Raw genomic sequence first — 24,260 nt, forward strand, 5'->3', positions numbered from 1 at the left:
CACCTCCGGATAGTAATGCTTCGGACACCAGCAGCCTTAAAAATCTGAACCATTATTGCCATCTAGTGTTGAAATCAAACTCCAGCAGTTAAAGTCCCAGTGATCCAGATCCAAACAGCGGATACTGTGGAGTAACAACATCCTGACCGCAGAGAGAGTTCACCAGAGGGTCCGGTCTAGTCGCTGGGGGGGCCGGGTTCAGTCTGACTGGAAGGGTCTGGTCTCTGGGGGGAAGGGGATCAGGTTCAGTCTCTGTGGACGGGTATCTGGGGGTCCAGTCTAGTCTGTAGTCTCTGAAAGTCTCTGGTGGTCTGGCCCGGCATTGGTCCTGGGGGGTCTGCTTTTCCTTGCTGTAGCCCACACTAGGATTCGAACCTGTGACCTCCATGTTGTGGGGCGACCACTACGCCACCGTGCTGCTGAAGGCACACGCCGCAAAACTGGTATTTCAGCAACCTCCACCTGTATTTTGTGTGGTACCTCGTGTTGAGTAATAGATATTAAACTATTATCAAACTTTTACTTCGCTAATAATTCAACCTCTTTTCTCTTTCCCTAAACTGTTCAGACGATTCTGTAGCTCCGCTAATCTGACTAAACGATTTTGACAGGCGATTCTATTCTAAGGAACACAAAGTTAGCGACCATTAGCGATGTGTTGTTCATTTTGAACTCATCTTTTGCATGACTGAAGTAACAAGTCATCTCAGTGGGTGATTCGTTTTTGTTTTTTTTTATCCGCCACAGGCTCAACCATCTTCAGGTCTGAGTCTCTCGTTCACTTATCATGTGACCGCTGCGCATCCTCAGTAATTTCATTTTTAGTAGGCTGTGGCCCAAAAGGGGGCTCAACAGTTTACCAAAAGCAAACTTGTGCATTATATGCCAAGTGAAGCAAACCACGTTGCTCTTCAGTGTTTGAAAGCCGTGCTTTTTCAGTCATTACTCAAATGACAGCTGCAGCGCCGCACCGGTTCCAATGAACGAAATGAACGAATGACTTGAAAAAAATGATTCGTTAATTTTACTGATCGAGAGTAAAAGACCCGAGTCAGTAAAAGATCCGAACTTCCACCGGTTTAATTAATAAACTCGGATCAGCTGCGTGAGCGCCTGCCGGCCGAGGACTCAACTCCAGGTGAGTTTTCAGCAGACTTTCTTATTTTGTTTGGCAAAAAAACGTCTGGAACATAATGGGGTTTTTTTTGTGGCCCTCCCTCACACTTTATGTTGTTGTGTTGCTCGTTGTGTGTTTTTTTTTTTTTTTTTTGGCAGCTTTCGCTGTATTGCTAACTGAGGACGTCTGCGTTGCCGACATGAGTTGCTGGTGGGTTTATTTAGCGTCTTATTGTCAGTGACAGTTCTTTTACTGAGGAAATAATTATCCAAGTCACAAAAAGTTTAATTGAGTTTTCGTCCTCTGGGACTTTCTGATCTCATCAGCATCTCCATTCACAAATCTTGAGGTTTTGTAGCCGTGAGGAGCTCCTTTGTTCCGTTTTTATTGTACCAAACAGGCAATCATTGGTAAAAATCCAGCTTTTTAAATGACTTCTTGAAATATTCCAATGCAATTCAGATGTGTAGATTTTCATATATCAGCTCTAAAAATCTACATTTAACTGGTCCAGCCACCTGTATCTACAAAAAATAAATCATGGTATCTGCAACCCATCGACATGAAAGTATGAAAAGCAGGTTTTTCATAGTGATGTTTATTATTATTATTATTATTATTATTATTCACCAATATTGCAGGCTAAAACTGTTCAACATAAAATGTTTTTAGTGGCTTAAATTAACAGGAAAAGATGAGACGATTCACTTCTTTAGAAAGAGTTTATTTAGTGCATTTCTAGTTTGTCCACTGCAGGAACCAAAATATTAAGTTAATCTGTGCTCCTATTGGTTCTGGTTCTGGTCCAACACCATTGGTCCACTCGTGTTCTGGTGCAATACTATTGGTCCAGTAGTGTTCTAACACCCTCACATTGGTTCACTAGTGTTGTGGTACGACACTATTGGCTCACTAGTGTTCTCTTTTGGTCAGGAACACATAAGACCAGAAAAAAAAGGACCTTCGGCATGCTGCTACTGAGCAGAGGTCCACAAGCTTCCATGCAACAATAAACAAACAAACAGCAACAGACAACAACAAATGGAAAGATAAACAGCATTGCTTGTAAGAAGTAAGCATGGAAGCATATACAGTAAACCTTATTTTAACCTGCTAAAGCCCTCAGGAGGTTTGTCTGATATACAACAGATCTTAAAAAGGTAAAATCCCCCCCCACCCAGATACATGTGCACACACTCGTCTCACTTGTCCACACACACACACACACACACACACACACAGACACACACACTCTCCCTCTCTTATACACACACACACACACGCACACACAAGTGCACCTGCATGCAAACAAATAAGTCCTCATAAGTGTACAAGGAATATGTTTGTCATTTTTAAAAATATGACTTAACCCCATGAGCTCTGTGTAAACATAGCGTACGGTAGAATAGATAAAGATTTTCTTCCTTCCTTTGTCGCTCCCTAAATTCCTGGCCACTTGCTTTTTCATCACCATTACTTAGTTAATACTTGTACTCTTTGGTTCTCTGTAACAGTCTGTTTCTAGGACTGTGTGACTGACTGGCTCTCACTATCCCTCCTTTCTTTCTCTCCCGCCCTTGTTCTCTCTGGATATGATACAGCAGGAAGAGTAGTCAAGGGAAGAGATTCACAGATCCTGTTCTTCTGCAGACCAGAGCAGCAGAGACAGCTGGATTGATTGTCCTTGGTTTATTTACATCACAGTCAGTCACAGTGGGCTCCGTGAAGTTGAAGAACACATTCCTGTCCCTCCTTATTTTCTCCTTGCCTCCTCCTACCCCTCACCATCCTGACGTGTGGGCATGTTGGCCTGAGATTTGTGTGTGCGTCTGTATGTGTGTGTATATGTGCGTCTGTGCATGTGCTTGTTTGTGTGTGGGTGTGGGTGGGTGTGTGTGTGTGTGTGTGGGTGTGGGAGACACAGGGGCTAGGATAAGTCATTGTTGCTGGGTGTCTTTCCTCCACCGTTAAGTAGGGCCGAAGCACTGCGACTCTTGGTCGGCGTGCCGCTGCCTGACCGTGAGAGTTCTGTCAGATCATGGAGGGAGGGCTCCCTGTACATGGCCACTGCAGATGCACAGAAACAAGAAAAACATAATTAAAGAATTCAGTCTCATTTATTCAATACGTTTTGTGAATTTAGTTTGTCTACATATGGATAAGAGATTGTTGAATGGCGTCATTAATTCTGTTATGACTCTCAGAAGGACACTCCTGCAAATCTAAGTTTGCAGATGTAATATAATGATCCACAAAATGTAAAATTTCTAGTCATAAGTGAGCAATGATGAATAAATTCATAGTTTCAGGAAAGTTTTCTCATGCTTCTTGGATGCAGCTGAAAGAAGCAGTAACACAACACTGACTTCATCAGCTGCCTATTGATGCACCCAGCAGATACAGCATTAGCATTCATTTGGAGTTGTGTTTGTGTCCAATATCCACTCTCCTTTCAGCTGTTTTTTCTTCACTCATCCCAGAGGAAATAAATCTGGCTCTTAGACTGCTATAGCACCAGCCAGTCACTAACTTTGTGTGTTTGCTGTTTAGTATTGGCAGGTACTGTACAGAGGGTTTTTGAGCCTTTTCACTGCCCACACACTCTCACTTGCTGCAGAAATATTTATTTGATCAACACAACATTTAGTCTGTCTGCCCCTCATCACGTATATGGGCAGCATTGCAACACTTATATAACATATATCAAAGCTGCCTCAGACAGACCAAAACGTTTCAGTTTATGAAATATATTTCAGGAGCATGAGAGAAGGTAAACGGGAGATCCAATCATTGTTCTCAAGTTGCACTGCAAACACCTGCCTGCTAAAAATCAAGGATCAGAAAGTTCAAATAATGAGTGGAAAGGCTCTAAAAGTCTCTCTGAAAGCTGAGTCTGATTATTCTGTGGGTTCATCACTGTGATCGACCCTTTCACCTCCCCTGTCATGTACAGTACGATTACAGCAATAGATTTACATTTTAATGTACACTCCCTTGCATTACATCATGTCTTACTCTTACATGCGTACGCTATAATGCTGCACTGGTACAGTAGCATTTAAAGTGATTTTGATTAAATCACTTTTAAATGCTTTTATATAAATCTGTAAATGATACGTTCCGGAAACCAAGAGTGGGTGGGTGTGTGGGCTGTAAGTTATAGCACCAAGCTGGACATTTTGCATAAATTTGAGTTATGAGTAATAAGATGTGAATGAATATATTCTCACAAATAAGCTCTAACATAAAATTAAACATGTTGTTTGAACGTGTAACATGTCTACATATACAACATGTGGAATACAGGAACGACATTGCCTCAATAAAGACAGATTTCACATTCACTCTTTTGGTAGAAATGTCATTCAAGATTTGGTAAGTTGTCTATCAGCCTCAATGGTAATTTTGGCAAAATTTTATATTTAGGTTTTTATATTATTGTTACTTTTTTTTTAAAAATTGTATTTTATATTTCATTTGTCACCCGCATCAATTAGGCTTTAGTAAATAATGGAGTTGCTGTCTGACAGCGGGGGATATTTCCTTATGATGATCTACAGAGTCCTGCTGAAGCAGAATCATTTTTGAATGCTCAGCTTATTAAATTCCAATCAAGAGTATGTTTCCTACAGTTAACTTTATTACTGTATTAATATTTAAAGAGCTCACCTTTGGAAACCTATTTCCTCAATCATCTTCCTGCTTTGAATGCTGAGTCTATGAGCGCATAATTTTCTAAGTGGGAACAGTTTTGGTTCGGGTATTTCACATCACATTGTAATTTATCAGTTAGTATTACTTGATTTATATCTACTTAGTTGATTTTTTTTTTTTTTTTTTAATTATTATTCATCTTTACAATTTTATGTATTTTTTTCTTTGCTTTTCTCATTGATTTGCGGCAATATTTGAATCAATGTGATTACAGTATTGACTCCATTTCCCCATGGTGTCAGGCTGTCGATAAACTCAGACCATACCATATCCATACACTGTCTACCTTATGAGCCTTAAGGAGAGAAACTGAAGATATAACACATCAGGGTGCCGTGCTAACCAGTGAGCTGCAGTCACTTTAGCATCCAGTGTGCCCCAAATAAGAAGCACTGATCAAGAGGGAGTATTATAAGATGTCTTGTAAACACAAACCTTTTGTCAGACTCACAAGTAAACAGCAGTTAATGATAACTTCTGTCTTGATATGGACATATAGCTCCTTAAAGTTTTGGGATGTGTACAGCTTCTCAGTTTCACTCTACCTTAGGCCTGTGACCCCTGTGCAGTGATTTTAGTATTAGATTATTAATCTGCCAGTCCTACCTTTGAGTGGTTTCGGTATGAAGTGTGCAGCAGCCTTGTTCTTCTTCACATGGTTCCCTTTCATGATTCCACCCTCCTTGTTAAGTCCCAGATACCAGGCGCGGCCTGAGGCCTGCTGCCGGTACAGCATGGATGAGTAGGTGACGTAGTAGTTCTCAAACACAGACTCCTTGAACTTACACTCTGGGGTAAAATGTTCCTGAGGGGAAAATGTGACAGACATTAGAACAAATCATAAAAGGAAGATGATGGTGATCGGGCGGACACTGAGAGATGGTGTGTGTGTTGGTGTCAGAGAAGGAGTCCGGTCACGGAGGGAATGGGTTTATAATGACACTTTCATTAAAAAGTGTTCAGTCTTTGCTCCTTTATATCGCCCTAAGTGTATTCATCCATCATTTGGTCTGTTCTTCAAATCATTATCTCGGCCAGGCTGTGTTCTCCAAGAACAAACTGCACCAACTTAGGACAGCTGACATTTGCATTTCCTTATTCCTGTGTCTCCATGGCAACCAGCTACTCCCATGAATACCAACCAGCCCACTGAGAGAAAGATGGTGCCCAGGTTGCCGGGGGAAACGGGAGGATACAGATAGCGATTTTTTTTCTCTCCGTCAGCCATTAATCTTGTGTAAATTTTGATCAAGTTTTGTGTCAGTCTGATCTTCCAATAGAATTCATAAGAACTAGCAAGCAAATGTGGCTTTTGTGTGTAAATCTATTGATTTTTTTTTTTTGATTTTTTTTTTTTTTGTTTGTTTGTTTCTGTCTACAGTTGATATCGGGTGCGGAGATGAAACGACTATCACTGTTATGACTGGAGCCGGGACCACCCAAAGCATCTAGGACTGGACAGATATTGCAGTGGTGTACGTGCCTGCATGAGCATAGCAGCATGGCTGTAATTGGATTAAGGTGTGTAGCTTTTTTTTTTTTTTGTTAATTTTCATCTTTCGCTGCATATATATTTATGTGTTTAGGCTTTTTTTGTTATTGCGTTTCCACAACCCACCATCACTCAAGAGCTAAAGTCAGGCACTTAGTGGGCTGCGCTGCAGCCAACACTGCCATCTGACCTGTCTGAGGAAATTTATGGACAACGGGGATGTATATGTATATGGTGTTGGCAAAGGCCTAAATACAAATTGAGTTTATATAAACGGACACAAAGAAATCCTCTTGTCAAAGGATGATTGAAAGGAGATAAACAAAACCAAGCTATTCTAAAATCAATCCTGTGAGGGCCACAATATCAGACAGATAAGGGAGGATCAGAGACTGGATTAAAACATCCAACGGCAGCTGACTCTCAGGGCAATACTCAAGTTAAAGTATTGATTTGATGATAGGATGATAATGAGACTGTTCACACTGAAAGCTGCTGCTTCGTTACTCAGCCCAGTGTGGTGATGGTGATGTGAGTGCGTGGTGACCTACAGAGGTGTAGAGAAAGCCTTCGTTGTTCATTGCCAAGTAGAGCTTGGTCTGGACACCCTGGATGGCCACCACACGAAGCCCCACTGGGATCAGGTTGAACACAGCTATGTACACACACACACACACATATATATAATAAACACGCAAATACACACAGCAAACAAGCACTCGAACAGTGAAACAGAGAGAAATATCCTGATTGATAGCAACGTAGAGTTCAGTATGATGACACCTCCCTTTTTTTCACAGCAATGCAATTTTACAAGGTCAGTCTGGCGCTAAGGCCACTGAATTACACTAATGATTGAGCGCCCGGCATACCACCGAATGGTCCAGTGATGAAAAGGGGAAGAATCATCAAAGGGCGCACAGCAAAACCAGACTCGATATAGATGAACAAGTGCAGGAACAAGATTCAACAGAAAAGCTGAGGTCACTCAGAGATTACGCATATTTAATATCTGTTGCCGTAGAAAAATAAGAATACTCCTTTCGCTGCGATTAACAGTTATTTTCATAATCTATCTATTTTCTTTCAGTCAGCTAACTAAGAGATTATATACATCATCCCAAAAAATCCACTTTTGAACATATTTAGGGAGGATAGTTTAGTAGGTCAGGGTTATTTACACTGTGAGGTTCAACCTAACCCTTTGAAACTGGTTGTTTTGAAAAAATTTTAATGTCCTATCTATAAGCATGACCTATTTAAGCAATGTCAAGCAGCCTGGGATCCACAGTCTTAATACTCAATCTAAACTGTAGATTAAATATTAAGATGATATGAAAATAATATTAACTCTTTTAGAAGTAGAAGGTGACACAAAAGATCCATCATCTGTATTTAAAATTATTTTTAGCATTTGGTAATAGTTTCCTTTTCATTTTCCAGCTCTACGTAGGTCCTGCACTCTTCCTCTCAGCTGTAGGTGCAATTTCTAAATATCAATGAGCCCGTATGTAGCCTGAGAGGATAAACCCAGGGTAAAATAAAGTCATAGGTAAAACGTGACGGCCCCTCTTACTTTTTGTAATGGTTTGCGCTGTAACTTGAATTCAGGAAGCCCCGTAAGAAAGTTGCATTTCCACAGTAAAACGTCCAGGTAGTTTGATGAGTCAGATCCGTCGTTTAACTCAACCTACTTAACTAAACGTGCTTTATAATGACTGTGGTTATATGGAGACATGGATTATCCCTTCACTCCCAGTTTTCATGTGGGACTTCACATCATATATGCACCATGCAATTGTCTAGTTGATGAGCACACCTCCTTTTTAAAACAATATCTCAGGGTATGCAACAGTTGGTGGCCTGGGGAGAAGCCAGGATTGCTGTTGGAGGCACATCACCACAGTTGAACTTGCCATGTAAATCACACATTGTGGCCTGTGTGTATTGTGTGTTAGAAAGCAGGAGGGTGAGATAGAGCAGGCTAAAGGAAATGTGTTGACTAGCACAGGTCAACCTATTTTGTGAATTTCAGTGTTTCACTTCATGCTCCATGGGAGTAATGTTTTATATCGGCCTCAAGCTACACTGACTAAAGCATGTTTATTTTATGGGCTGCAAATGAAAGATGTTAAAAGTACCCATAATTTAATCTGTTGAAATGCTGCTTAAGAGGTGTGCAAGCTTTCTTTACAAGAAATTGGTTCTTCTGTTGTTTAACAGATTTTTATAATTAATAATAATTCTATGTTGAAGGATTTCAATATTTATTCATGTTTCAGTCAATTTTCCAAGTGACAACACCAAACATGTTAGTTCCACTTTCTTAAATGCCGTGGTTTAAGCCTTTCTTTGTCATATAGGATAGTTAACTGAATTTTGGGGGGTTTTGGGCTGCTGATTTGATAAAAAAGCAATTTTAAGATTCCATCTTTGCCTCTGGTGCGGCATTTTGTACATTTCTTGGACATTTTATTTCTAAAATGATTAATTCAGAAAATAACTGGCAGATGATTTGATAATGAAAGTCACTATTAGTTGCAGGGCAAGTTGACTTCAAGCAGGAAAGAGAAACCATTATTATAGCCATTATTCTTGACATCATGTACTTCCAAAGAGTAGACTTACCATAGGTACTGTCCTCATCCTTGGTTCCATCGATAGTGCCATCAGGCTGCATCTGCAGCTGGAAGCCCTGGCGACTGGAAAGTCTGGTCACAATGCCCTTTAACTGGGGCTCTGAGAGGAAGACAGGAGAGATGTCCCATTAAAAGCATTCATTTCTTATTACTGTCATGTGATCGTATGTATCCAGCAAACCAGCAGCAAACCGGAAGTGTCAGAGGACGAAAGGCTGTTTATATGTCTGATCACTGGGCTTCGAGGGCCCAAAATCACTCCCTGACCCCTGTACACAGTGGCGCACATAAAAATCAAATAACAGACTGATGTTAAATGATGATTGGAGCAGCACAAGCCCGAATGTGGATCTTTTCTCTGCTCAGTTATCACACATGCATGCTACAACACTTTGCTGTAGAACAATGCAAAGTTATTTACATGTGATGTTTTTTTTTTGTTTTTTTTTCTTTAGGGGGGGGGGGAGGACATCCAAAACGATTAATGCCATATGTAGAAGCAGACTATCCAGATGGGGAGAGAAATGAAGTGATGGGGAGCCAGAGAAAATGGTGTAGGTAGGTGATGATGGTAATGATGATGGAGATGGTTGAGGTGGCGCTCAGACTTTCCTCTCCCCAGCCCTCAGACCTGGTGGTCGCCTTCTCTTCCGTTTCTTCCTCGATCCAAACAATTTGACCCGCGAGAAAACATTCAGCTTGCTCGGCTTCTCGTTTGTGCCTTTGCTGTTGCTCGGGCTGCCGCTGCCGCGGCAGGCGTTCGCCTTCTCCCGCTCCCTCGCCTGCCGCTTCTGTCGGATCAGGGAGCTGGCGATCGCCGCTGCCCGGGACATGTTCGCCCTGGAGAGTGAGACGAGGCTGTGCGTCCCGCTCGGAGGGAGAGTTCGCGGAAAAGGCGATGGGGGTGTGTGTGTATTTGGGGGGTGGGGGGGGTTTACACCACCCACGGCTCAGTTCGCATCACACACCGGCCGCTGCAGCCTCGCAGATATCCAAGAATTTAAAACGCGTCCAGAATCCTCCATCCGCGCGTCCGGGCGCTTCATGAAGTCGTTAAAACAAATCCAGTGATGTGCAGCTGAGTGAGCTCCGGAGACGCCGCCTCACGTCCCCCGCTCCCCCCCCCACCCCCACCCCCCCGAGAAGAGGTCTGAGTGGCCGGAGCTGTCTGGCCCCCCACCCCCACCCCCACCGGGCGCTTCTCCCGGCCGTCCCGAGAGAGCGCGCAGGCTCCGGTCCGGGTCCAAGCGGCGTATCAACAGCTGAGGAGCTGCTGAGATCGGCCCCTGTGGTTTTTGTCGATGATGACTGCAGCTGCTGCTTCCTGCCCTGATCCGGATCCCGATCCTGATCCCGATCCCGATCCTCCTCCTCCTGCTGCTGATGATGATCTGCACCGCTCCACCGACGAGGCTCCGCGCACGGACTCCGTCAGTGACAGAAATGCAGCAACCGGGATGTTTGTCAATGAAACAGCTGGGGGCTGCTTCAGTGGCAGAGGGATCATGATGCAGCCGTGCCGTTCATAAGACTGCTGCAGCCCTGCCCGCCCCGAGGAGGACGGCCTGGGGGGGGGGGGCGATGGGGGGCTGAGGGCTGAAGGAGGCTTGGGCACCTGTAGCCCAGAACCCCACGTGGCATGATATTTACATGTTACACTGAACAGAGATGTGTGATAGGCAGGGAGGTGGAGAAGGGAGGGGAGGGGAGGGGGGGGGTGTCATTTAGGAGGAGTGAGGAAAATGAAGAGCGAAATAAGAGGGGCTGACAGGTGAATGAATGAGGAGGAATAATTGAAAATGGGGGCGGAAGATAGAAAATGAGAGCATCTGTGTGAGATGGGGGGGGGGGGGGGGGGTGAACTGGGGGAAGAAAATGATGATTGCAGCTCAAAGAAAAATGAACTGGGAGAAGAAGAGAGATGTCTGTGGAAAGAGCAAGGGCTAGGGAGGAGGAATTACAGACTGAGGGAAGCAAAGGGAGTATTTAACGTGTGAGACAGAAAAATCTGAGGTAAAATAAATGAAGGGGGGGATATTGGAAGACAGAGACCTGACCAGTCTGTGTGTGAGAAATTGGCATAAGAAAGGGAGGGAGAAAAGAAGGGCTCATCTTGTTTTGGTGCAGAGCTTCTCACCACTGCTGAAAGGCTGCAGCGTGCAAGTAGGAGGCGAAAAACAGAGACAGCCCTTCACTCTGGATGAGCTGCGTCGGTTTCCAGATGTTCCCTCTGCATTCGCTCCAGAGCAGAGGCGCACACATACGGCAGCAATCAGCCACTTCAGGCATGTCGTCTGGCCACAGGCAGCCCCCACAGGAAAACAGATGCACAGCTGTCAGTGCCAAATGCAGCTGCAATGGCGCATGGCAACTGCAGCTCCAACTGGTAGCTAAAGAGGAGGATGAGGTGCTGGACAAATCCACGACTGCCTCACAGATGAGGTGGACCTGTGGCACCTGGCGCCAAACCACTGGCAGAGCCAGTGCAAGCTGTTCACCAGTGGAAAAGGTAGTGGAAAATCGATAGCTGGAGAAATAGAGGATGTGGGGAGAAGTAAATTACAGGCGGAAGAAGAGGCAAGCTCAGTAAGGCATCGACCATTGTGAGAATAAGCCAGTGGGTGGAGGAGAAAATGATGGACTGTGGACAGACATTGAGGTCACGGCTTGGTCATTGGAGCAGAGCCTTTAACCTGTCCCTGACTGAAGGAGCTGACGTTATGCATGTGGCCTCCTGGTTAGGTAAGAGCCTTGTAAATGTACAGATAAATATAGTTTAGATTTCAACCCACACGCTATACATTCCCTGATAACAATGTCACTTTAGCAATAAAGGATTTCATAACTGATCTGTGATGCCATCAAAAACAAATAAATATGGCAGCAAACATACATAAGCAATGCAATCAAATAACAGAGCTTGGTCTTCATCTTTCATTTATGAACTCCCTGCTTTTAAATCCATAACGCATGGCCCTAAAAGCAAAAGCTTCACAAACAAGAGCTGAAAAATGTAATATCAAGCGGCAGGGTGAACAGACAGGGACAAATAAACACTGCCAGGTTTTGCACACTTCCCCCCAACAAATGTACAGAAAGCAAGTGAATCAATAAGTGAATTGTTAGAAGGGCCATTACACCAATAAGCAGCTGAAAGACACAGAGATGGAAAAAGCATTCTGAATACATAGTCTAGTCTAAAAATCTGAATGTGACGAAGCAGAGATTGTTGAATCTTTCAAAAAAAATAGAAAAGCAAAATAAATCATGAATTTAAAAAGATGATCCTCAGAAGTGCCTTACATTCTGATTTAAGGCTCACTTTGACTGCTTTAATGCCCCCTACGGCCAGGTAAGGAGTTTAAAGCTGATCAGGGTGTTGTTAATGAAAATATGTATCGTATGTTTACAGCAAGCAACCCAGAGAAAGCGTTTGTGTGTGGTCCCCGGACTGGCCAGCAAAGTCAGACTATAATCACATTTGAACCATAGTTGCTCGCTCTGTGTTCTTTTATGTGTGAAACACGCAACAACAAACTGCTGAGCAACAGTGACCCACATGGCTCTCTTTGACTACCGGGATTTCTGTGTTCATTAAAGAAACAAGTTTCTCTATAATGACTTTGGCGTCTTGTTCAGGTTAAAAAAAAAAATTAAGGTCTAAAGTTATTTTGGGAGCTGCAGATAGGCCTTGCAGCTCTTCGTGGATTGTGCAAGGAAAGGGATTAAACAAAAAGCGAGAATTTACATTCAGGGTTTGTCTGAACTTTTCATCAAGAAGGATGTCATTAATTGTCAATGTTACAATGTTGTTATATGTTAAATCCTTTAATAGTTCAAAGATTTACAGCTTAACTGATCAATATTCTGTCCTGTGGGTTTGGAGGACAATGGTAGAGGTCAATATCAGCATTCAGTGGGTCCTGTAGAGTCACAGTCAGATCCTGAACCACAAAGACATTCCCTTTAAATTCATTGCGATTGAAGGCGAATTAAAATGCAAGTCCCAGAGACAATTTGATAAAACCATCAGATCAGTCAGATATTCAGAGCGACAGCCCAGCACTGGGGTGCGTCTGACCTTGTTTCACCGGCACGGACACAGATTCAAATTCTGTCAAACTTAAAACGCAACAAAATGCTCAAATTAGTTCAACCAGAAATTTATAAAATGCAGATAAACTTTTTGAGAATATTTCGGTGTATAAAAAAAAAATTAATGCTTACATAAAAAATGTAAATGTCCCTTTTAGACTTTGTTGATCTCACGCCTTTCTGCCCTATAGCAGTCTTCTTCAGAGCCTGTTCTACACAGATGCAAAGTTGTGTTGATATTCCTGTAAGAAATTTCTAAGAGGATTATCAGACGCCTCGGCAAATCTTATGTGTGTTGCTTTCTTGTTCTCCTACCTGAGGTTGATCGGCGGAGAGGGAAAGTCATGCTGCTTCTGTGGAGCTCTGAAGCTCTGTGCTCATGGCTTTTTGCTCTTCCTTGATGTCTGATGCTCGACGAAAAGAGGAGGAATTACTGAAGTTCAAACCAGCCAATTCTCTACGGCATTGAATCCATTAAGGCCGTGCACATGGCGTTGACAGTGGATCATTACCGAACATTAGAGGCCATTAAGCCTTTGGAACCGATCATTAATGATTCATCTCAAGGCCCCGCTGATCTGGCACAATAAGAGTGCGAGGGAGCCAGCAGGCCTTTCCCAAATCCAAGGCTCTATCAAGGTGTTTGAGTTAAGAGTGAAACATGACTGTAAACTGGACACTAGTTGGTACATACAGATACATGGATCTGATGTGCTATCACTCTATCTGCAGCGCTATCTGCTCCCATATCAAAATATAAAAAAGCTTGTGAAAATGCTTCATCTCAAACACAAGTACCCTCCAAAGCATAATTTTAACCGCTTTTATGTCGTCATCAAATTTAAAAGGACAAATGAGCAGTTGATTTTCACAACATCACAGCTACCGCAACTGGATATTTGGCATTTTTGTGGGCAAAATGAGTCAAGCTAAATGAACTCATCAAGCAAGGTGCAAATGATTTTACTAGTTGACTGACTCAACTGTTGAGTTGACTCTTAGTTCTAAAAGTAAAAAAAAAATTAGGAGTCAGACCTGAAATCTGAAACATGCTATTGGTTTTGAACCTAATCTGATTATTGTATTATATTGTTGTTGTTGTCGTAGAAAGCTGTTTCCTGAATTTAATTCAGTGTATTTGGCCTCAGGGGGAAAAAAAGACTAAAACACCAGTAACACAGAAATACTGCACAACTACCTCAAATATAATCAATTTTAATATTCACAATGCACATTTCCAATTTGATTTAAATGTTCATCACAAACTTATCTTTTGCAGTCAAACATTGTTCAATCCATAAACTGTCGTTCACTTCCAGTTGAGATGCCAAACTTCACCAAGATAGCAAATATGTGTGGGAAGTTTTGACAATCCAGACTCCTCTGGTTATATTGCCCTCAACTAAAACTCTGTCAAAAGTAAATTGCAGTGAAATGCCCTTAATGCTAGGGATCTATCAAACAGAGAGACACAGGATGTGCACAAAAATACACTCATCTAATGGCTTTGCACTACGTCTCTCATCTTGGTCTGTGGGCTATTCTCAACGTATACCATCACAGCACATTATACAGTGTCCACACTGAGAGCAGTGCAGCCAGTTGAGGATTAAAACAGACTCCACACGGCCACCCATAACTCTATATTATGAGCCCATTATATTGTTATGCTGTTACAGTACTTCCTGTGAAGCAGCCAAAAAAAAAAAAGACCAACAGCCACATTACTGAGGTGGCAGAAAGTTTTGCAGAGTGACTCTCTCCTAGTTGCTTCACCCAATTGTTAATAATTAAGAGACCTTAATTTCTTTTCGTCCTTCTTTCTCAACTGAGCTATAATTCAATTTTAGCTTTGGACAAACGCATAATGGCTCCCAAAAATAGTTTTTAGCTTTGGCTTCAAATAGCAGAGCATAATGATTCCAGCAGGTAAACTGGCAGGCCAAGGGCCTGGGCATGTGGCCAGTTTCCAATCACTGTATTTCAAGAAAAGCTCGGCAGCTTTTGTCTTCCATCAGGTTTTTCTATCAGCTGTCAGTGTGAAAAGTGCTTCAAATTAGCAGCCACTAGATGGCACCACATTGTCAGATGTAATTCTGTGTAAAGGGCCTTTGAACGCAGTGGTACATCTATTTTACAAACCTCTCTGACTTAATCTTTGGTCTGTTAAAATTCAAAGAACTGTAAAGAAAGAACGGTCAACCCTTGATTTTTCATTTCAACAATCGGCTGTCTGAAAGGGACTTATTGTTGTTTCTATTTTATTATTACATTTAATTGAAGGAAAAAGCATTTTCTTTCTTAAAGAACCTGTGGCAGTCTCCACTGCCACTAGATGTCACATTAAACCACCAGCGTTTGACTGCAACAAATGCTCTGGCAGCCACAGGCCTCTGTTGGACCATATAACATGTAGGGCCCTTCATCAGGGGTCTTTTCAGGGCAGCGCTTTGAGCTACAATAGGTGCCATAGATCGTAAGATCACCATGATGCATGCCACAATAACAATGCTGTTATACTGATGTGAAGCAGCTATATCATTTATCATGATTGTCATCTCTGTATATTAAATTATGCATAAAGTACAGCTGCCACTGATCAGACTATCTTTACCTCTAATGGTGAAAACCAAAAGAACCAAAATACATCCTAATGGTAGCTGTATCAAAGTCCGGGATCACGTTGGTGCCTGTCGTGTTTTATTGCTTGACCACATGCTGAAAGCATTACATCTGTGGAAAATCAGCTGCGGTTCATATGGGATGGGCTGTGCATCGTTGAGGTGTGCGCGCGCACAGACACACACACGCCAACGCTCAATCTCTTTGAGAACATGATGTTAATGAGTTCTTGTTCTCCCCAAACTTAATCCTGGAAACCACTGTGCCATTATACAGAACAGAGCAAGGTGACGGTGAGGTATAACCCTGCTCATCTGTCCACCTCGGAGAGAGACTCATTACTCAGGATATTATTTTACGCAGAGAGAACAAGGTACTTGACATTTTTCCGATTTAGTGAAGGCAAACATTTCTGATTTTCTTTATCTCTGTCACTTTATGGTGTGTCAGAACAAGTTAGTGAGCTCTTGTCATTTGGGTGCACTGCTCTTTTACAGTGGCAGCTATAAAATAAAAAAATGGCAGAGCGTCACGTGATAAAGTAGATGACTTCTTTTTTAAGATATAATTTTTCTTACTCTTCCTGTGTTATATTGTAATTAACCCACATAATGTGGCACATGACGCCACTTTAGAGGCTTTCTCCACAGTTATATTGGCAATTTAGTAACTTTTAAAAACGTATCTATTTTTTTTTCCCCCCCATTACAGCAGCATGTTCAGTCAATCAATCCACAGCCGGAGACTGAATATGATCTACATGGGCAAACTTCCTAACCAATCACAAATCTCCAGTGATCTGTCTCAACATGAGGCCCCGTTAGAGAGGTTTCCTACTCGTTCATTAGTTGTGTGTGAGAGCTTCACTCTAAGGCATTGCTGTGGTGTAAAGTTTGTCAGCCTCACTAATAACCTGGAGCCCCAAAGGTGTAATATTGGTTGACCTCATTAAAATAGTCACCCCACAGACATCACAAACTGTAACCTCAGAAAAAAAATGAATGAAACTGCCGGTGCAACAACATTAATTCCAGTGATAAATCACACGATAATATTTATTACACGGCTCCATTACTATGTACAGCGGTTATTATTGTTCTGCTCTCTCTGTGGATTTATCCCCATATAAATCACCACTTCTTGTTTATTGGCTGGGTCTTATTGCCTTTCCTGTTTATTGATGTGCTTGCTTTGTACCCTTTAAAGGCATTTTATGAGTAAAGGTTACCATAAATAAGGTTTACACTATTCTGCTGTCAGCTGTTTGTTTCAGTTGGTCTTTCTGCAACTACGACTCAACCACAGCGAGAAGAGATGATAAATCTGAAATCTTTACAGCTTTTTTACTTTTGTCAAACCAACTAATCAAATCTAAAACACAATAGATAAACAGAGTGATTACTAAAAATCCCTCCTGTTACCTGTTGAGTTCGTTTTTGCAGATTGGATTGATCTCTTGGGCTGCAGAAGCCGCAGGGGGCAAAAAAATGATTTTGTAGTGTGATATGAGCAAATGAGGCTCAATTTCAGTTGTTGATTTTATTTATTTGTTTTTTTTTCCCTCTCTCTGATGAATGATGGGCCTCTCACTCTCAGCTCATAGGCCCCTCCCTTTTTTGTCACCATGGCAATAATAGTTTCCCAGTTTCCATTAGAGTCGATTTTATTGCTGTCCTGAGGGGGACAAAATGACTATCGGTCCACGTGTGCTCCTGAAATGAGATCTGAGGATTTATTTTGTGATATAGTAAATGTTTCATTTTGAAGTCAAGGTTTATGGATCCCCAAATACAAGTGTAATGAAGCTGTAAGGAAGTCATTTTGCTCTGCATCTACATCAGCATCTTTTAGAAATGCCGTTTTTTTAATCACCAACAGTATTTGAAAGTAGTCTAGTTTCCCCTTCTGCCATGTGTCCATGTGTCCATGTGTCCCGGACTGTGGAGACAATGGGGCTGGAGTGGCCAGCATGCTGATGTCAACATCATTCACAAGCTTTACCAATTTTCCTCTTCTGCTGTCGTCTTAAAGAAAAATAAGCAGTATAAGCTGACATGAGCCCTCCTGTCAGGGCCGTTTTCACTCACCTTTGGCGGCATGGTCTTTATCCTCTTTGCCTTTCGCCTTTCCGCTCATGAAGCACCGCTGCTGCTGCTGCTGCTGCTTGTGGAAATCAAACTTCAGGTGACAGATGGAGGTTTACAGTTTTACTTTTTCATCCCCTCTCGTCTTTCTCTTCTCCACACGCGACAAGCAAGAAGTCCAGCTCTTCCCCTTCTGTCCGGTTCTGTGAGTGCCTCAGTCGGTTTGAGCCCGATCAGCATCTCACATGTCACCATGCGCCAGCTGGAGCGCTCCCCTCCGTGCACGCGCAAAACCCGCACATTGCCAGACAAAGAAAATTAGACAAACGTGCACACTCTAAACAATAAACACAGCAAGTGGAGCTGGGCTGGTCCACCATTTAACATACACTGTCACTGCAGCCACACGGTTCATTTATAACCACTAAGAACAAAAAACAAAAAACAAAAAACGTGTTGCCAGGTTGTGGGTAACCCCCCTTTTTAGTGTTTTTTTTTATAGCATCTTAATCACTTTATTCTAACTGTATTCAGCAAATTGTATTCATATTTGTTTGAAAATTTAGAATTACAGGTGACTTGTGGCTTATTGGAAAAAGAGGAACTCATGGCCATTTATATAAGACTGATTCTAACTGACAAATGTGTAATCATTTCTCCTCAACTTATCCATGACTTATGAAAATGTTTATTAGAGTGATGAAGATGTGACCTCCGTGTGTACATAGGAAGTTGGTTAGTCAGCCATATAGAGAAGTTAATGCAAATTATGCACCTACTAATTATAGAAAAGTGTTACGTGCCTCTAAATTGCGATTATATACAAAGTCAAATGTTTATCAATCCTCCCCAATGGAGGGGTTTTCTTGACAAATTTTAGATCTTAATAGCTGAAGCAAGTGAGGAGCACTCACCAAAATCTGGCAACAGAAGAGTTGTTTTATTAGTTTCTAATAATTGATTAAAAGTCATTATGAAATCACCTGTTAATGAAGGCGTTATCACAATTTTTTTTTTAATACAAAACTGATTTACGTGGCAGGATACAACAGTGAGATGCACATGTTAACGTTTCAGAAGGTCGCCATGTTTGCAAGGTTGTTTTCAGTCCAATAAATGCAGATCCACCTGCAATCTCAGCAATCTGCCACAATGCAAATGAGTCAGTTTATTGATCATATAATCAATTTGTGCTGGAAAATGCCTCCCCCCCACTGAAGCAGAAGACACACTTTCTCCTGTTTGTGATAGCTTGCTGAAATGTGTCGCTTTCCTACAAGTATAAATTCTTTGATGGGAGATTTTCAGAAGTTAGGACCATACTCATTGTTTTTCTGACGGTATGATATCCCTCTCACTGCCAACAGAAATCTAAATTAACAAGCTTAACTTGTTAAATTGGTCCCAGTTACAATTCCACATTTTGGAAACGAAGTGTTAAAAACATAAATAGTTTTGTAATGTGAATAAACTTAAGCTGAAGGAAAACTGTTTTCTTCTGCAGCCCCATGCAGTTTTGACTCTAGCTACCAAATGAACTAACAGCTGGCCCCGTGCCAGCCGATCACATTGGAGGATTTCTGATCTAAAAGAACAAAAAGTGCCACATACAGAATGAATCCTGCTGTTCCCATCAGCAGAGCCTGATAAACGGACTCCAGTTGTGTAAATGAGTTTACGGCTGACAATGTCAAATGAAGTAGGCTCTTTGTTTCTTCATAATTTAAACAGTGTAAAGCAAGTTCTTTTTTTTCCCCCAAGGTTTAATCTTGTTAAGTCAGTTTATGACCGATTAACCAGCTGATTCTCCTTCATTATACTTTCATATAGGCTATGGCAGACGACTGGCAGTGATAAACCCAAAATTCCTCCAAGCAGACAGTGGATTAAAAAATCTTTACACCGAGAGCTGGTCTCAAGTCAGCTGCCTTCCATTCAGTGTTTGTGAGTGAAAAGGACCAACAGAGACACTAACTTTATCAGTCATTCACTGATAAGTAAACCAGAGCCTGAAGTCTGAGTGAGAAGCAGCCTCACCCATAACGCATGATGATTCTCCATGTTACTTCAAATGAAATGTCAGCTATAAGATAATCCCTGTTAATTATAAAAATAAAAACACAACAAACAAAATCTTCATTGCATTGACATCAGTGACCCCCTCTACCACCGTTTACAGCTCTGAAAGATAATGTCCCAGGACGCTGCTCAGCAGGAAACTCTTCCTTTCTGAATATGGGGCAGAAAGTGTATCAGTGGTTATCATCCCCTGCAGTTTATTTCTACTGTAACATCTATAGTTTTCAAGGGGCTGATGAATTAAATGGCTTGCTTAAGTTGCACTAAAAAGAGGGATATAAACCTTCCTCACCCCATTTAAATCATTCTTAGGTCTCAAATCTTCGCAAGGATGTTGTTGCCAAGGAGCTGCTGGCTGAAGGCCAGACGGCTCTGGGCTGTCAATCACGGTGATTTGTCCACAGCCCCGCCCAGCGTAAGTCACAGTCAAATCAAACACCTTTCAATACTCTGGATGGAGCTCCGTTTTGCTTCACTGTGTAAATTGCAGGGGCTGCTGAGGAGGAGGTGGAATTTTCTTCACATTCCCAGTCGATCCCACTGAGAGCTGATTTCTACCTGCATGGATTTACACTAACACTTTTTGTTGCTCACTTGGTGATGCACTATATAATATTCGTGTTACACTATGTGGGTTTTTGTGTCTATCTTTGGGATGCACAGTTTTACTGTTCATATGTTCGTCCTCACTTCTTCAGAAAGGTGTGTTTGTTTCAGGACACGTTTTCTGCGTTAAAGCAAACTTTTTTAACAGCACTCTTTTTGTGTACACATAATTGTGGCATGGTGGGACATGTTAAAGCATAATGTAACAGTACGACAAATACAGTTGCAAATGCATCGATTCTAATGTCAGTTCTTTAGTTATCTGAAGCAAATATACAACAACAAAAGTAGAATGTGAAGCATCTTATTGCTGTCTGCTTGTTTGTATGATGAAGAATATTGTCTTTTTCCTTAGTTTCAGTCTGTACTATGTAAGGCCATGCAAGGTAAACTCCGGGACAACTAGTTGTGATGAGGCTCCTTATCAATATGCTAGAAACGTGTGTGTAGGTGTGTGTATTTACTTTTTTTGAAATTGTCACGTAAGCCATGCCGGAAAAGCTGCTTATCAGACAAGACTCATCATGATCAACATGTTTCACAACTGGTAATGTCAACACGCACACACAACACTGTCCAGAACTCTCTCCTTCTCACCAACAGTCAATATTTCTGTTGCTCAATTTCAGTCTGGCGTCAGAGAATAAGGTCGCCCATTCTCTTTAAATCTTGTCACTTCACACCCTGTCTAGTTTTCTTGCTGACACACATTTAGCATCTCGCGTACTTTTTCCTGCCCTTATACTACTTCTTTTCAGACGCATACATATGCACTCACAGATTTGAGAAAACACAAACACACACTTTTGTGGCCTGCCAGGTGAGTAAACAGTGTGTTGCTGTACTTTGGAGTGGTGGTTCACTCCTTCCAGCACCGAGTTCAGGATTTGGCTCGACAGCCAAAAGCAGACAGACGGTACTGACGGCAAAATGGCTGGAATTTATTTATTGGCCCTATTTCCTGCTTTACTGCTGGAGGTCTATGGAGTGGCACCTAAAATCAAAGAGGACAGCACAGGTAAACAGGGGAGCAGCAATGGGTTAAGGAGGTGGGGGTATAAAGGTCAGTGATGTAGAAAACAGTGGCCAGTGGTCATTTGATCACAAAGAGCTTGAAGGTGGGCGCCACTAAAAATATGTGCTTTATCAGATTCAGCCTCATAGTTATAAAAGGTGATGGTAAAGTTGTCAGTTCCTATGTGCAGGAGACGGCAGATGTGGAGTGATAAGAAAAAAAACAGAAACATTAATAGATGTTATTCAAACCAGCCGAAGGTTGGTTGAATTTAGACCATCTGAAGCTAGAAAGTGGCAAGGTCTGATATGTGAGTGTGAGTCCTGAGTTCAGCTCTGTGCTTCCATAGAGAAAGTGACGATTCAGCATATTTCCATGTTCTTCAAATGAAAAAGATATCATTGACATTCACAGGTTTCCACGGCAATGACTGAGATGAGAGGGACAGAAACTGAGCTAGTTATTGTAGTTTGTCATCATGGTCAGCAGATACAGCTGCGGCTGTGGCTGCAAAAGAGATTATTGATTATTAACACTTTAATTCTTTAAATATCTCATATTCATGATTTAAAAAAAAAAAAAAAAAGTTCACAGACATGACTCAAAATCTGAAAATATTTTTGTTTCAGTAAGACTCACTGTGATCATAGCAATCATTTCTAATGTCCATGTTCCTCTTACGCTTTCACAGGAGCTGTGTTTGTGTCTCAGCCGGAAGCGCACACACTGCTGCATCGCCAGCGCAGGTACAACAGTGGCAAATTTGAAGAAATGCTTAAAGACAATCTGGAACGGGAGTGTATTGAGGAAACCTGCAATATGGAGGAGGCCAGGGAGGTGTTTGAGAATGACGAAAAAACTGTAGGTCACTTTCAAACAAATAAGCTGCTCTCCTGCTGTAAATCAACGTTAGTCATTAACGTTTTTCTTCCTCTTTCAGATGGAGTTCTGGGTTGGCTACGTCGGTAAGACAAGGGCAAGACAAGTTTGCACATTTACTGAGATGTTTAAGGGAACAGGTGTGTACTGGTTTTCTACTCGTGTGCAGATGGTGACCAGTGTCAGCCGCCCCCCTGCCAGAATGGTGGCATTTGTGAAGACGGAATCAGCACTTACGTTTGCTGGTGCAAACCAGACTTTAGTGGCAAGAACTGTGAGATCGGTGAGTGTGGCAGACCCGGTGTCCTACACAGAAACACAATACACACGGCACCATAATAAAGAGATTAACTCTGCTTTGTCACCCTTTTTCCAGAGGTGACCAAGCAGTGTTCAGTCAACAACGGCGGATGCTCCCATTTCTGTGCGGTAGAGGGGGAGTATCCTGTGTGTCACTGTGCAGCTGGTTACAGACTGAAGCCAGACAAGAGGAGCTGTGAACCAATAGGTAAAAATAATAATAATAATAAATCACTCAATCAGCCACGCACACTATTCACCGCAGTGGTTGTCCAGTCATACTTTATTTTTCTAAAAGTTTATTTTATCAAAAATTGCTATTGTAAAAGGAAAAAAAAACAAAAACACAAACGATTAGGCCAGAGACTCTGTGCACAAATTCAAACCCAGTGCACAAAATTTGACTATTTATTTATACCGGTCTCATCTGTTATACCCACAAATCAGGCAATAGTGACTAAATTAACTGATATCAGCTACTGTACATAAACGTCCTCACCCACAGATAGCTGATGCTCACAAACCAGATGTTAAGGGCGATATACAAGCTGGCTCCTATAAGACAGAAAGCTGGCATCATGCCTCCTGCCGTTGGTATCCATTAAGGGATTTCAGGCTCCCTTGTAAACTTGGCATCACTGTTTATGGCAGTCAAATAAATTATAGAATTTATGGTTATTGCTGACAGCTTGACTACTGATAAAGTACCCCAAAGAAAACCAGCAGATTAAACAAGTGATTCTGCCTGAGTTTGAAGAGAGGCAGCCTACTTCTGAAAAAGGTTATTTCACACATCTTTACTAAACATGAACATTTTCTATAACAGGTCATGTTCAGTAAAAATATATTAACTATTTGCTACTGCCCAAATAGATCAAATGTTCAGGAAAACCCACTTTCCCACTTTCTGTGTAGCTAGATCAGGCCTGTATCACCCACATGGGAAGCTAAAAACATTTGTATTCCTCAAATAGATTTGTTTTATGATGACTCCATGCTTAGCATCTGGAAAATGACTGGATTCAAACAAACACTGCCTGCAAAGGAAAACCTCACTTTCTGACAAAATGACAAAGTAGGACTACAGTCCCAGCCGTGAAAATTTGAAGAAAAATGTCTTTTCTGTCCTTACGGTCTCTGCAGGTTTGTTCAGCTGCGGTCAATCAACCCTTCCCCCATCTACCACCAGGTCTGCCATGAAGGCGCGGTCATCAAACAAGACGAGACCTTCTGAAAGAGGCTTCAATATCAGCGTTAATCTGTGGGAAGACTACTATGAGGAAAACATAACACAGCTTATTGATGATTACTTCAACACCATTCAGAATGAGTCCGACTCATTAAACGTCTCTGTAGTAAACGTACGCTCAGTTAGGTCAAACCCGAGTGTTGAGGGGGACGGCCTGGAGGACAGCCTTGTCTCCGAGATGCCCAAAGAGAAAAAGACGCTCCTTTGGGGTTCACCCACACTCCCCTCCATCCAGGAAAAAAACATGACCAACGTGAGGATTGTGGGAGGTGACGAGGTCAAACCTGGAGAGATACCATGGCAGGTACTGTAGCGTGGAATGTGAAATGATGACACAGGAAGGGAAATAGATGATATTCACCACATGAT

General features: G+C 42.0%; 1 protein-coding gene across 3 annotated transcripts; it reads right to left on the bottom strand.

Annotated features, from left to right (window-relative positions):
- Positions 1 to 1,868: 1,868 nt before the first annotated feature.
- LOC115053989 (fibroblast growth factor 13-like) lies at positions 1,869 to 17,969 on the bottom strand. 3 transcript variants are annotated; one of them, XM_029518930.1, is made up of 5 exons: positions 17,767 to 17,969; positions 8,952 to 9,062; positions 6,875 to 6,978; positions 5,438 to 5,636; positions 1,869 to 3,184 (listed from the first exon to the last, which is right to left on the bottom strand). In XM_029518930.1, exons 1-5 carry the CDS (start codon positions 17,813 to 17,815, stop codon positions 3,045 to 3,047), a joined length of 603 nt encoding a protein of 200 aa, XP_029374790.1. In that variant the 5' UTR covers positions 17,816 to 17,969; the 3' UTR covers positions 1,869 to 3,044. The 3 variants fall into 3 exon arrangements, with proteins under 3 accessions (XP_029374790.1, XP_029374791.1, XP_029374789.1); XM_029518931.1 differs by lacking the exon at positions 17,767 to 17,969 and adding an exon at positions 13,373 to 13,403; XM_029518929.1 differs by lacking the exon at positions 17,767 to 17,969 and adding an exon at positions 9,594 to 9,795.
- Positions 17,970 to 24,260: the final 6,291 nt, after the last annotated feature.

The sequence above is a fragment of the Echeneis naucrates genome, chromosome 14 (genome assembly GCF_900963305.1).
Source record: "Echeneis naucrates chromosome 14, fEcheNa1.1, whole genome shotgun sequence".
Classification (NCBI taxonomy): domain Eukaryota; kingdom Metazoa; phylum Chordata; class Actinopteri; order Carangiformes; family Echeneidae; genus Echeneis; species Echeneis naucrates.